Source organism: Macaca thibetana, chromosome 3 (assembly GCF_024542745.1).
Source record: "Macaca thibetana thibetana isolate TM-01 chromosome 3, ASM2454274v1, whole genome shotgun sequence".
Lineage (NCBI taxonomy): Eukaryota > Metazoa > Chordata > Mammalia > Primates > Cercopithecidae > Macaca > Macaca thibetana.
Genome location: NC_065580.1, coordinates 63,377,401 through 63,392,746, shown reverse-complemented (window position 1 = coordinate 63,392,746; position 15,346 = coordinate 63,377,401). Strand labels below are relative to the sequence as shown.

General features: G+C 33.1%; 1 protein-coding gene across 1 annotated transcript in view; it reads left to right on the top strand.

Annotated features, from left to right (window-relative positions):
* Positions 1 to 15,346, top strand: part of SEMA3A (semaphorin 3A) — a 535,871-nt gene that overhangs the window by 449,198 nt on the left and 71,327 nt on the right. Inside the window, exon 9 of the mRNA XM_050785247.1 lies at positions 5,806 to 5,925. Coding sequence (XP_050641204.1) covers positions 5,806 to 5,925 — 120 coding nt within the window. The remainder of the gene's footprint in view (positions 1 to 5,805; positions 5,926 to 15,346) is intronic.

Sequence of the window (15,346 nt, the reverse complement as noted above, 5' to 3'; positions counted from 1 at the left end):
AGGTTGTACTTTGTATATCAGAAAATGGCCGTTGGGAAAACCTATCTTCCCAAAAGTTTTTGGATATCTTCCTCATTTTATAAATAAGATAGGCATTTCAAGGTGGTTCCAGGCTGCTTCCTTCCCCAATACTGGGAAATAAAATTTCAGCCTGGGCTCAAACCATCTGTAAACTGGTTAGATGGATCTTGGCAGCAAATATTTTTTATACCATCAATCCCACTAGGAAAGAAGTAGTTTCAAACAGTAGTAAACTTTAAAATGAGACGACAGCTTAAAATTTTTAGTTTCCAAAACTAGCAAGGTTTAGTATGACTTCTCTCCAAAAAGGCATGGGTTTTTAAGCTGAGGACTGTTGAGAATTTGGATTATCTCCTGAGTAATGCAAAGTTACCGAATTAAGTCCCCAAATCCAAGAACATGTCCTAAGTTTTTCAAACCAACATGGTAAAGTTAATTTTGCAATCTCCTTTAAAAGTGATAATTTTGTCAAGATGAAGTTGCTGTAGTCTTTATTTTTCTTGTTCTGTTGCCCAGGCTGGAGTGCAGTGGCATGACCTCAGCTAACTGCAACCTCTGCCTCCCAGATTCAAGCAATTCTCTTGCCTCAGCCTCCTGAGTAGCTGAGACTACAGGCATGTGCTACCAGGCCTGGCTAATTTTTATATTTTTAGGAAAGACAAGGTTTCACCATGTTGATCAGGCTGGTCTCGAACTCCTGACCTCAGGTGATCCACCCACCTTGGCCTCCCAAAGTGTTGAGATTACAGGTGTGAGCCACAGTGCATGACCTTATATTTTTTACCCTTTCTTATTTCATCCACCTGCAAATGTTTTTTTATGAATTTGTTTTTAAAAAAATATTTTATTACAGATAGCAATTACTCACCTGCTAATAATAAATGCCAGGTGTGAACATAGCACAAGGATAAATCTCAGTATTTTCCAACACTAATTAAGTACTGTCTCACATTTTCATGATGTGAAAGAATAGTCAACTTGAGAGCAATTTTATTTTTTCATTAAAATCTTTTCCAGACAATGCAGCACTAGTAATTTAGAAATATTCCATCCCTAAGAGGTATTACTGAGTCCTATTTCAAAGTCCTGAGACTTTTAGCTAAGGTTATATCCTGAAGTCAAAATGCTGTCTTGTCTCAGGAAAGAGCATAATTTGACATTACAAAATGCTCTCACTTGATATTAGAGCAAATAAGGAACTCTCTAAGTTAATTGCATACAATTGAGAAAATTATTTTAAGCTCTCTGAGCTCAGTTTCCTTGTACATGAAATGGCATGGCAGTTTTGCTTTCACTAGTTCGTTGTGAGAAATAAAACAACATAACAGCATACTACCATTTTCGGTGCTTGTGTAATTCCGGAATATAAGCAAAGATAAAATAAGCAAACTTGTAGCAGTGGTTGCCTGTAGAAAGGCTGGGAGGGAGATTTGGTACCTTATAAATTTTACATTTTCAATTTTATACCATGTAGACATATAAACTGTTGAAAAATTTTAATTTTAAAAGAACAACATGAGTAATGAAGCCAACATATTATATTTATTGATATAGAGAAGGTGCTCAATAAATGTAATAGTGAAAAATTTTTCTTACATCCATGGATTTCATCCATGCTGTGTGTGTGTGTGTGTGTGTGTGCATGTGTGTGTGTGAGATAGAGGGAGTATTTTCTTTCTTTCTTTTTTTCCCTTCTGTTTCTAATTTCTTTGCTGCTCTGTGAGTGGAATTTACTTAAGGTGTTAACAACATAATGGCTTGGTGTTTAAGTTTGTTTGATATTTTGCTCACATCCATGTCACACTTTTCACCTGTGTTAGTAATGCTGCAATATCATCAGGAAATGTGGTTTTGTTTCCACCTTCTGTTTCTCCTCACCACACCCTGCTTAGGAATTGTAATCCAATACATTCACTGATCTAAGCCACATTTTTACTTCATTTTGAGTTTTGAACAGAAAGTCTAGAGCATATATGAACTTTTGTTTTTAATACATACTTCTCAGGCAACTAAGCCATAATAGAAATGCAGTTCACAAAACTGTTTTTGTTCATCTCAGTACAGTATGCTCTCCTGTGAGAGAGTTAAGAAAGCTTCCAGTTAAGAAAGAATGGTCATATACTCAAATAGCAGCTTTTGTATTTGACAGTTTCTGGATGATAGTTTACATCTGTCAGCACTAATTTGTCTTAGTTCAATATATTTTTTTTGAAATGTTAAACTGCCCGTGTGGTACTTTTTTCTAGAGGCTTAAAGATCTTGTAGGGTATAGTATTCACAACCACCTTTTAATGTAGATAATAATTTCTAGATATATGATTCTACCATCAATTTAATAAAATTGGACAAATGTTTATTTCTTTCACAATTGGCTTAGTATATGTGAACAGCCCTAAAGTAGGTACCTCAATCATAACGCCATTTGAATTATTGCAGAATAACAATTAATACACTACTTCAGATTCTCAATAAGACATATATTAGGATCAGAAAATTGTCAAATTAACACTATGCTTAAGAATCAACATATAATTTGATAACTTCATAAGTGACCTAGAAACCACAAAAGAAGTTTGCTGAGTAAACATTTAAAAAAAAATATGTCCATTCTCCAAAATAAGTCAACTGAGGTATTGTAAATTTCTTATAGTCATCAGATACCTTTAGTTTATTTCAGAAAGCCACAGAATGTAAATGTTCAAGTTTATTAAATGGCATATACTCTGGTTTGATATTACATTTCTTCTTAATGAGAAATAAGAGAAGATAGAATATACTACTGCCTATGTTTTTGGGCAAAACAACAAAGATGTCATACCTTATCTAGAGCAATCATCATTGATAAGACTCCCCATAGAATTCTCACCAGGAAATGTGATCTAAGCCCTGGTGCAACTAAACAGTCACTGACATTAAGCATGGACAAGATGGGAATGTGCCCTTCATGGCCACTTAATCATCTGGTACCCTCCAGTTCAATAAAATCATCTAACTCTTGCCAAAAATCATATTCATGTGGGAGGTAATTTCCTATAGCTGGAGGAACTGGTGCCTAAACTGCATACTTATTTTGGTTTGTAAGTCGCTTGTTTAATTCTCTTTTAGTCTTAAATGGAGTAGCTCGTTTACTGCATACCTCTTCTGCTTTCTCTGAAGGACCTTCTCAACTTTTGTGAAAACAGAAAGAAAATATTATTTCTGCCTTTACATTGCTTTGCATTGATTTTTGTCTTTCTAATATGAGGGTGGGTAAAAAAATGTTATAAAACAACCAAATGCAAGAGAGAGATAAACACCTTTTCTATCCAAGTAACAGGTTTTAGTTGTTGATTTTACTATTTCAACTGCTTCTTGAATAGACTTTAAATATAATAAACATCATAAGTATGGATTTTCTTACCCTAAAGCAAGCTAAATGACAAGAATGATTGATTGATTACATTATTTACTCTAATATTTCCTATTAAACCTCCTGTTGGCATGGTTTGACTAAATTCTGATATTAAATTGTTCAGTTTTCATTTTTTTAATTATTCTACTTTTAGTTTTTTAAGTGTGGTTTAGAGGCAAAGAGGTTCAACCAGTAATTTAATTTTTTTAATTTTTTTTTAAGAAAAGAAGACACAAGCTATCTTCTCATAGGTGTTCCATCATGAAAATGTTTGAAATTTGCATGACCATTTTATGATGTTTTGACAATACACTTTTAACTGAGACCCTCTTATTCACCCAGACCAACAACAAATTATTCACCGGATGTTTAAAAATACATCATCTATTTGCTAATATTTTGGGAAAAGTTTAGATATTACCCTTAATAAAAATGTTGTGGTGCTTGAATATTGGTTAATATTAAGGAGACAACAGGCATTTATGTATTTCAAAGTGGCTTTGAAATTTATACATAGATTATCATAACATTTGTGCATTTTCAGAAAAGGGCTATTTCTGAAAAAAAAAAGGCATATTTTAGTGAGAACAACTCAGATTCCACTTGATAGTTAAGTAAGTGAAGAGAGTATAAAGTGCTGTTGAATCCCAAAGACACCATGCTGTGACAATTTAGGATGACACGACAGAACAATTCACTTACTAATAATTTATACTCAATAAATTATCTAACCATCATTTTTATTTATCTTCAGTCACAACAAGCCAAAATGAAAGATCACATTTTTAAACTCAGTTTTCAAGATGAGATTCATATCTATGGATGTTTAGAGTAATAACATGTTTATGTTGCTCAGTGATTTTCTCTGTGTAGCTATTCTCCACTGTTCTGGAGGGTCTCCAAAATCAAGTCTGTTCAGACATATAAGTGAGACAAAGGTTCTACCAAAGGAATTGCTTTGGTTTGGGCCACTATGAATATCAATTTTACATTGCAAAGCCCTTATTTGCAAGTAAGAATTAGGTATGTGAACATATGGTAATGTTACACAAATGCTTAAGTTATAATTTATCTTTGCCCTCTTTATTATCTGCATATTTCCCAAATCAATAAATAAACATTAACCTATTCGATCAACAAGATAATATTAAGATATACTGTAATTGCCATGGATTATTTGAAGGAAAATATTTAAGTTTTGTTGTTTTGTTTTCAAATAATTCACTGTATGTAGAAAGGCAACTACATGTTTTCTGGAAGAGAGAATACAAGGCCCTTTCTGTTTCCAAGTAAGAAAGAGTGATTTTTACAAACTTTAGTTTATTGAAAGGTGGTATGGTTAAGTATAAAAGGCTTGGGATTAAACAAGCCTGGGTTTGAACCTTCACCTTGACTTGCCATTAGCCGAGCAACCTTGAGTTTCTTGAACTGTAAAATAGGGATAACATTATTTACATTATGGGATTGTTAACAGAACTAAATGAGATAACTTGAATGTGTCAAGCCAGTGCCAACTGCCTGAAAAACACGGAGTGAAATTCAGTAAATATTAACTTCTCTTTTACCCCCCCGCCCTTGTCTTTTCCCTTCTATTCTTTACCGTCTGGTTATGATTCCTCCATTATTAAACTCTGACCTAGAGTTAATTCAATTTAAGTAGTAATGAGTCAAAAAGTGATGGAATCTTGCATTGGAGTGATTATGATCTGGGTTTGTCAAAATTCCTTCCTCTTAAAACACATTTCTGCTGTATATGAGGTCATGTGGTTGACTTATTTTTGGACTGGTTGATAGCTTATAACAAATAAAAACACTTCTCCCACTAGATACATTAAAAAATAAGAAGCAAGAAAAAAATTCTGGCAAAAAAAATCAGCATTTCTAAATCATAGCAAAATCTCATTAATTCAGATCCCACTGAGAAAGAAGTATATAAAAGATTTAATTGCCATTAGAATAAAGCTATGAATAAAATTTTATAATGATACCTCACTCTACGTTATAAGGATATTAGAACCATGGTAACTGTACACATATAACAGCAAATGATATAATAAATGTAGTTTGCATTTTGTGAGTTTGTCAGTGGTCATAGTAGAAAAGAATATAATTTTATGTTTTAGCAAGATTCACTGAATTGGACTTTATTCAGATTTTCTAAGTTTGTACCAGATAAGTAGTCATATACTAAATCAGTGAATATTTGATAAAATAATTCCTTCAATAAGGACATAGGATTAAAAAATAAGTAACGCTGCATAATGATGCAGAGAGCATTTCAGTTTTCTTCTTAGCATTCTCATAACATGAAACTTGCATTTTGTTTGTTCGTTTTGCTTTGTTTTTGCCTTAACTGAGTTAAAGAATGTGTATGTGGTTTTGTCACAACACAGATGGAGAATTATACTCTGGAACTGCAGCTGATTTTATGGGGCGAGACTTTGCTATCTTCCGAACTCTTGGGCACCACCACCCAATCAGGACAGAGCAGCATGATTCCAGGTGGCTTAATGGTACGTGGTTTATGAAAGAAAATAGACATATAACATATGTAACTGTATTAAGTTACTGGAGAACTCTTTTACAGTACATGCAATATGATTTGAAATTTAGTGTGCAGTTAAGCTAATGGTGGTGACTTCATGATGTTGGGTGTGAGAAAGTTCGGCAAAGAAAGAAAAGAGAGATTAAATATTCAGGAAAAGATTCATTTAGTGCCAAAGTTGAAGTTTCTCAGTAGTTAGCTATGGAAAGAAAGATCTGGATCAGAGCTACGGAAGGGAGGCAATGGAAAAAGATAAGATGACTTACCAATTCTGTCTTATGGGGACACCACAACAAATCTTACAGGGTAGTATTTTTTTTTCCCTTTACGTCTCTTATTATTTCCTTGAAAACATCATCTTATATACTAGTGAATGTCAAAAATTGAATGTTATTGCAGTGTGAATAACATATTAATAGTCTTTTCAAAATTTCAAAGGTATTTTAAATCATGATTTCATATGATTCACATTTAATCTTAATCATCCTAAAACCCCTCTCCCATTTTATAGGTTAGGATTTTAAGGTCAATATTTTATCTAATCCAGTAGAAGAATGTTTAGAACAGAAACCCAGTTTTCTGAACTTCAGGCACCGGCTTAACTACTTGATCAAGTAGATGCTTATTATTATTTATTACTATTACTCTCTATTTTCTTTTTAGTATAGAAAATAATTTTGGCATAGCAGAAAATATACAAGCTGTATATACCCAAAATAAATAAATACTACTCTTATTCAAAATTTTAACTAAGCAATCTGTTCATATCCTCCTATCTAGAGTTCATTTTTTTTTTTTTTGGGTTAGTCATTTACACATTTACCTAAATTTTTATAAAAGTCCCTAGTATATTAACCATGGTTGTTTTTATTGTTACTTAATGATCTATATTTATGCCTACCTCCAATCTTAAAAAACAAAGCCACCCAATCTCCAATTATCCCTCCATGAAATTTATCCTGCTTGTACATAACTCATTAATAAGAATGAAGCATGAAATTTTTCCTGGTTATACATAATTCATTACTAAGAAAGACACTTATGGTTTATAGTCATGTTCTCAGTAAGACGCCTGAATATCTCATTCTATGAACTTCTGCCACAGTTGTTGTTCCTGCCTTATTTCAGGAACCCCAAAATATAGTTCATCCCTTCTGTCTTTCATTGATTGTTAGAGAAAAATCACAGGTCTACCTCTAGATCTCATTGAAATTCCAAGAGACCATGAGTTGTGTGACAACCTTTGTTCTGATCCATCTTATACTTCAAAGTGACTACTCAAAACACAAAACATACCTCAAATTACCTCAGTCAGCAACTCTTCCCTCCTGTGACAGCATTTCTGACTGTCCTATAATTTTCCATGTAGTAGTGACAAAGCAATGCTCCCTTCCTCCTCGTTTGACCCTTCAGCCTTGGCTCTTAATGGCATTGATGTTCTTTGATTAATTTAGTCAATTTACATTTCATTTGTTATCTTTATCTCTTTTTCAGTACTAATTTCTTCCCCCAAGCTAAAATCTTACTTATCCCAAGCAAAACTGTTCTGTCATGCTATGCCACAAAGTCCCAATATATCTAAGTTCATAGCCTGGTTAGGACTTGTTTCCTCAATGTTACTACCTTTACTTTAAACCTGGCATTCATCCAATAATTACTTCCTTGAAATTATTCCTCCAAAGGACACTAATGATTTTCTATTACTTTTTATTAATATCTACTTTGACAATGTCTCCTGCAGCATTTATCATTAACTAGCCCATTCTTTTAAAGTCTCTTCTCTTAGCTTCCCCTATTTCTTGACCTCCCAAGTTTTCTTTAAATTTGACATCACTTCTTTACTATTTTAAATCCTAATGATGGCTAACATAATTGATGATTGCATACAAACACTGTGGTAATCAAAGGGGATTAGACATGTAGTCAAATGTTCCTCTGCCACCGGGGGTAGACAGAGTTTCATGGTACCTGGGTGACCATGTGAGAAATTTGATGCCTCACCGGGGAAAAGAAAAGGTGCTGAGATGAAGAGAAGAGCATGTGCAGAACTCCAAAAACCCACAGGAATATTCTAGAATATCCAGTATAAATTATTAGCCCTAGGATGTGTGCAGAGGCAAAATTAGTAGGAAAAAAAAAAAAAAAAAAAAAACCCTCTTAACTTTGCTATCTGGTTTGTTCACAAACTGAAATATTTGTGTGGGAGGGAGAATGTTTGTTTTTCTATTTAGAAAGAAGACTTTGATCTACTAAGTACCCTAAAGGGCATACAGGCTTTCTCTGTCCATGAGAAACAAAATCTCATTAGAAGATGGAATAACATAAAGGAAAGTATAGTATCCATTTCATTTTTATGGCCTCGGAGAAAAAAAAAGCCATCAAGTTAAAGCTGCTTTTATGCTGCACACTCACATGTTGACAGCTGAGTCTGAAGAATTTACACTGTGGGAAAACACAGTCATTGTCCACAGCTCTGTACTTCATCTCTGAAAATGTGTAGTTCATTTGAGAATTCAGTTATCAGTCTCTCAGCACTAAACGTGAGAACTGATTTTTCCAAATTAGCACAAAGGTTACATCTGACAGGGTGCAAAAAACAGAACTGCTGCAAGATGGAGGATACAGACATGTTTGAGATAGAACCAAGGGACTCTGAATCACAAGCCTTGTGACATTAAATGCCGTTACACAATAAAATTGAAAATGTAATGTTTACACATTCATGCATAAAATAAACAAGTTTTGAGGCATCAGCATAGAGTACACAATCATATGTGTTCCAGAATTAATACATTGCTTTGCGAAGTATTTTTTTTCAAGGGTCTTCAGGGTTATTAAAATTAATTTCAGCATAGGACTTTATTTTTCTCAAATCAATTCAACTCTTTTGGAAGAATCAGTTCACCTATTTTAGATGACTTTTAATTTTTGTTCCTGGTAAGGAAAAACAAACAACAAAACAGTTGTCTAAAATTGGAACTTGAAATATCTTGATTTATTAAAATGGAGTTTCACTACTTTCATAACTAGAAAGTTTATATAATGATGCCAATAAACATTTAAATTCAGTTTTAACAGGAAAATTTAGGAGTGAATAACACTTTCAGATTAAGAAACTTCAGACAATGGAATCTGTTGTGTATTTTACATTTTAACATGTAATAACATTCTTAAAACATCTTCATTAGTTACGATAAACCCTAATTTAGGGTTTCTAAATGTTATAACAATTTTTTATTTCAGAAAATATACTGCTAGGGGTTTGGCATGATGTGCCAAAATCCAGTAGTTTTTTCTGATACTACATAAATTCTCTCAGTATTATATGGTTTCAAATTTCAACTCCAACTTCAGCTGAATGTGGAAATAAAGTAAAATTGTTCTGTATATATTTATAGTAAGGAAACAGATAAATTTATGCTGCTGTTATCATGATATCTTAGCATTTATTATGAAAATACTACTACCTAGTTATTATCCATATTAACAATTCATTAGAGCAGTTGGATTACTAGCCCAATTTATTTTTCTTATTTGATGGAGACTGTTTTCCAGTATTGTTTATGTCTTTGAGTAATAGTGGGATGATACATGATTTAGAAGAAAGACTATCTTTAGAATGAGGCATGGTTTCACTTTACTTTGTCCCTTACAGTAATGAAATGAACAGAGGTACTACCTGTCTCCTAGAGTTATTGTGGAAAATGACCACATAATAATGTATAAAAAGCACTGAGCAAGTTCTTGGTATGTAGTAAGCACTTAATAAATGCTAATTATCTGGGTACCCTTTATCCCACTTCTGTTGGGTGGAGCACACTTAGGAAGCTTGGCCTGACTCATTCTGTGAGTGATTATGTTTGAGTCAGGGTGAAAGGGCAGCCAGAGTCGGGTTTAATACATGAAACCACATGGATCCCAAGGCCTGGGGAACACAAACAGACCTAATTACAATGCCTGGAGTGTGACGCCTTCCCACTCATTTCAGGAAGACCTGTTTTCTTTTAGTGGAATTTCCTAAAAGGATCGTGCCTGTAGATAGACTAACCCATTTGCTCTTTTTCTGTAATTGAAATGGTATGCAAGTCATCACTCCACTTCCTCTCACTTGTAATATTCATACCCTGATGGCCTGCCCTTATTGGAATCAGCATAGCTTCCTCTGTGGTCATGTACTAGGATATTTCGTACTCTCTTAAGATTCAAATTTCTCCACAACATGCGTTTTTAGAAAACTAGACCCAGTGACGGAACATATGACTGCAAATAAACTATGAATACACAAGTTAACATTACACGTTACCAGATACCCAATCTCAAATCACTTGTACAGCTCTTTTAATACACTATTTTGATCTTACTATCTTTGGAGACATAATGTCAGAGTATCCAATTGCATTTTCTTTAATAAGTAAAACAGATCATCTAGTTTTGCATAATGTCAGACTTCTGATGATGTCATTTTTGATTATTTCTTTGGCTTAAGCAAGTTAGTAATGTTTTGCTGACCTTTGGGGAAAAAGCCCTCTATAAGCCTATTTCATGCTCATTTGAGCAGATGAGTGTTAGAGGAGCTGAGAGATCATTCAGTTAAAACAACAGCAACAACAAAGGTCCTCTTAGTTTTTATAGTCAATGAAAGAAGAAAACAAGAATGCAGTATTTTTAAACATTTGAATTATGCATTCTATGAGTAAGCAGTGTATGCATTAGCTAGCAATTCTGGAGTATCAATGTATAAAGTAACAGAAATAAAATGACAATCCTTACAGTTATTTTCTTTAAATTACGCTGAAAATTTGAATATGCAAACTTTAGAACAATAGTTATGTCTATACCTAAAGACAACTTAGTTGTTAAGTTTTGTTTTCTCAGGAATCTATTACTCAGAAAAATTTTCATCTTAACAAATAATGCACAGCCATTAGAAATGTATCTTTTTAAACAATAAGTATACACCATGAAATTATTCTACTCTCTAAATAATAATACATTTAATCAAATCACTAAATATCTCTTTTTTTCATAAAGAGCTAAAAGTTTCCAAAAGCTAAAAGTTACCATCACTTGATATCCTTTATCAAGGACATACTTTCTCTGTAACTTTTTGTCTAAGGAACATAATGACTTTTAGCGAGTTTTTTGAAATCACTAATGAGGAAATATGAATAAAGCTTTGGAATAAAAATTAACTCATTAATGGCAATATGTTTAAAAACTGATTTTATTTTCTTCCAGGCTTCTAAGAAAAGCGACCTGAAAAAAATTGTTCAAATTTTGCCATTTCATTTTTTTTTTAAATCTTGGGCTAAAACGTACAACTCTCAGATGTGGCATATAGGCAGCAAATTTTGAATGTCTTGCTTTGAAATTAACAGTTGATGAGAGTAGAAATATAAGAGTTAGAAGTATTATTATATTTTCTCAAGGTAATCCTGCTTTTTAAATGAAAGTTGATCACATGAGACAATATATTGGACAATTCTTTATATCAAAGGCAGCTTCCTTTTTCTTCTTGTTTTTTACATTTTTTTCTCTCTTGTCTCACCATCAGTTTAATGAATACACAGCCTGTCTATACCAATTTCCTCTTCTAGAGTCACTACATTCAAAGCTTGGTGGGCCTCAATGGGGATTTACTGCTGACTGGGTAATCTGGGTTCCTGTGTGCAGTGACATCAAGCAAGAGATTTACCAAGAGAAGTGGATGCCATGACAATGCATGTAACCATGGTGTGACCGGCCTCCCTGACATGGCTCTCAAAAGCTTTCCCTCTGTGAAAACAGAAGCCTGTTTGCAAATTAATTAGTTTCTGGCGGCAGCTTGATTGTTGACCCAGAGTTTGTAGAGTGGAAAAACAATCAGATTAGTGTGCTCAGGGTAAAAGACCAGTGTGCACTTGCGTGTGGCTTGCTCAACTATTGAAGCTATGAATGGAGTGAAACAAATTCTATTCTGAGAAGCCCAGGCAGAGGTTAAGTGTGATGAGCCTAGAGCTCCCCAACAGCAGGGGCTGGGGAATTAAAGGATTTTACCCAGATCAAGCTGAATGACAGGAAGCAATGCCATTGAATTTTAATGGCATGGATAGTTTTGACCAGAAAAAAAAAAAAAAAAAAAGAAAAAAAGCCACTTGTTATACCCTAATCACTCTGAGTGAAAGGAATGGGTTTACAATATTATGAAATATTCAATGTAGGTTTGATACAAATACTTTCAGAATAGAAGATTTCAGAAACTTTCACAGTGGAAGATATTAATGACAGTATCTCAAAAGGTCATATAATATTTATTTTAAAGTTCCAAAATAACCTGCTTTTCCATGTTGATAAAATATGTGTTCATATATCTACTCTACTGTTATATAAGATATAATCCTCAGATGCACTATAAAATTAATACTGAGACAGAGGGAAATGTTAACTTATGAGAATATATTTTCTTGTGTTTATTTTTACAAATATCAGTTTAGATAATTATACCTAGAAATTGTGTCTACAGGCTTAGGACAAATTCTAGATGCAATTTTTTTATTAATTAAAATTTATTTTGATAAAGTTATTGATTATGCTTAATTTTATAAGATTGCATAACACTTTAAGCCATATATACATTTCTTTTTGGATATAACTGATAGATTTCTCCCTAAATACAGCACTGATTACTTTACAATACTCTCTCATTCAAAAATCGTTTATGTCTCTCAATTTACAAGCAAATTGAATCCAGATTCTGCTGCCTGTCAAGTCCTTTATCATCTAATCCTAAGTGACCTCTCCAATATTAAACTGTACCATACTCAAATCAAATAGAGCTGGTGGCCCTCAAATTTGCTATCTTTTTCATATAGCCTTACCATTTGCCCACAGGATTTTAAGTGTTTGCACCTTTGAACCCCAAGACCAGATAGATGTATGTTTGTAGTTATCACAGGGCCTAACATCCAGCCTCCTACCCTAGGATATATGAAATAGGAAACTAATGAATCTCTTCAGGGACCCTAAAGTTAATCTGCCTCAGTTTGTATCCCAGTTCCTCCATTTATTACTTACATGACTTCGGGAGTCATTTAAGTTATTTGTATTTGCCACACACTTAAGGTTTGTAAGAAAGGATTAATAGTAATACCTCATACTGTTTTTCTGAGAATGCATGAGGCAGTGTATATAGGATAATTAGAACAGTATCTGATAATACAGTAAATGCTCATGTTAACTGTGATTGCTGCTGCTGTTACCTATATCCACCTCCATGCAAAGCAGACAATACATGTTTAGCAAATTGATACAACAAACAACTCTGAAGTTTATGCTTGTCTTCCTTTAAATATTGTCAAGCTATTTGGTTATATTTTAACTGATAGCTACTATCATTTTATGGGGAAATTAGTACATCAGGAATATGTAATATGTTTCTAGTAATAGTTTTAGCTTTAGTATTAAAATCATAAAACACATTGTGTTTTACAAAATTAGAAGATGAAACAATGAAATTATAAACAACAGCCAAGGTCAAATTGTAATGAAATGTGTTTCTGTGTGTGTTAATTTATCTCTAGTAAGTACAATACTTTTAACTTAATAAACTTAAATAAATAATTAGGTTAATTCTGCAGTATTTTTTTTTCAATAAAATGGTTAAGAAGACATTAACTGCATTTATGACTCTCCTGCTACATCGCAGTTTAATATTTAAATTTTTCATGAGGGGTCGTCAACTATAATCTTTGGGATGATAACAGCATGGAGTTTCTGGAGACCTACTGTCTGACTTCAGCAGCTGTAAAGAGATCTCTTTGTGACCCAGTGTGAGCTCTCTGTGACCAATTTCTTCTTTTCAAATGAGAAGAACTGCAGTTTCTCTCTCATTTGGTTGTTATGAGAATCAGGTATGAATTAATTATGTAGTGCATTTGGAAAAGTGACTACTACAAAAATCACAAGAAATTCAGTTGATGTTGTGTTAATATTGTGTAAGAATTTTAATGAATGGAACAATTAAAATACATAAATACACCAAGTGCTAAAAATGTAGTAAAATGCACAATCTCAGTAAACTGTGCAGCCACATATTTCTAGGAAAGTAATCAAAGTGGCTTAGGGAAAACAAGACCAGATGAAGTGATAGTGATCTATGTCCTTTCCTTAGACTGAATCTATACATACAGGATTTCTTGCCTAATGGTGTCTGCTCATTTTGATGAAAATAAATTGACTCTGCTTCCATAAAAAGAAAAAGTATTTTTCTAAGCTTAGTGACATACTTATTGCTAAGTTACTTACACACGACAAAAAGGCATTAAAAATGTGCTAAGCTTCATATATCAACTAAAAGTGTTACTCAGGTAAAGGGTCTTTAAAAATGTTTCCCCAATAATACTGGTAAAAAAATATGTGTATTTAGATGCCCTTAAAATAAACATTTTCAAGGTAGAAATATACAGGTTACTACATGACTGAAGAAATTAGACAAGAGAATATCACAATCCTTGTTCTAAGCCAATTATCATTTTCCTATGGCACTTTTTTATTATCACATACATTTTGCATTTTAAGTTGCATACCATTATATATTTATTATTATTATTTAAAAATCTATTCAAAAATGGAGTTTTACTTTTAAAATGAATCACAATTTGTTTCTAGTAATAATTTTATAAATTAATATGGGTGCAGTTTTGTCATTAGAAGTATGGTTTTTATTATTTTACTTGATTTGCTAAATTTTAATTACTGTTGGATTTCACATAGGCTAATTGCATAAGACACTCATCAAAAATGTAACTTTTCAATGTGTTTACAAATTTGCCTGAATTCTTATGAATCCAAATAATAATCTCTACAAATGATTTGAAAGTTAGCCAGGTATGGTGGCATGCACCTGTAGTCGCAGTTACTTGGGAGGCTGAGGTGGGGGGATCACCTGAGCCTGGGAGGTCAAGGCTGCAGTGAGCTGTGATCATGCCACTGCACTCCAACCTAGGTGACAGAGCCAGACCATGTCTCAAACAACAAGAACAACAACAACAACAACAACAAATAAACAAAAGATACCAGGGCTTTGATATCACAGAGAGCTTTCCCACACATTTGTAAGGGTATTTATGGAAAACTGGTGTTGCTATTCTCATTGCTGAATTGGAATTATTACATGTTCTCTAGGATAAGAAAACAGGTAATCCTAAAGAGAATACAAAATTTAGAAAAAGAAAAAAAAACCTCACTCAGCTATTTGGAAGGAATCTGCAAAGAATGATGAAGGAGCGGGAGGAAGAAAGGGAAAAAAGAAAATAATTCCTAATGGTTAATAATAATTTCCTGATGAGATTTTTGTCATTACTTGATTATATTAAACATGTATCATCTTAATAAAATCAATGACATCAACA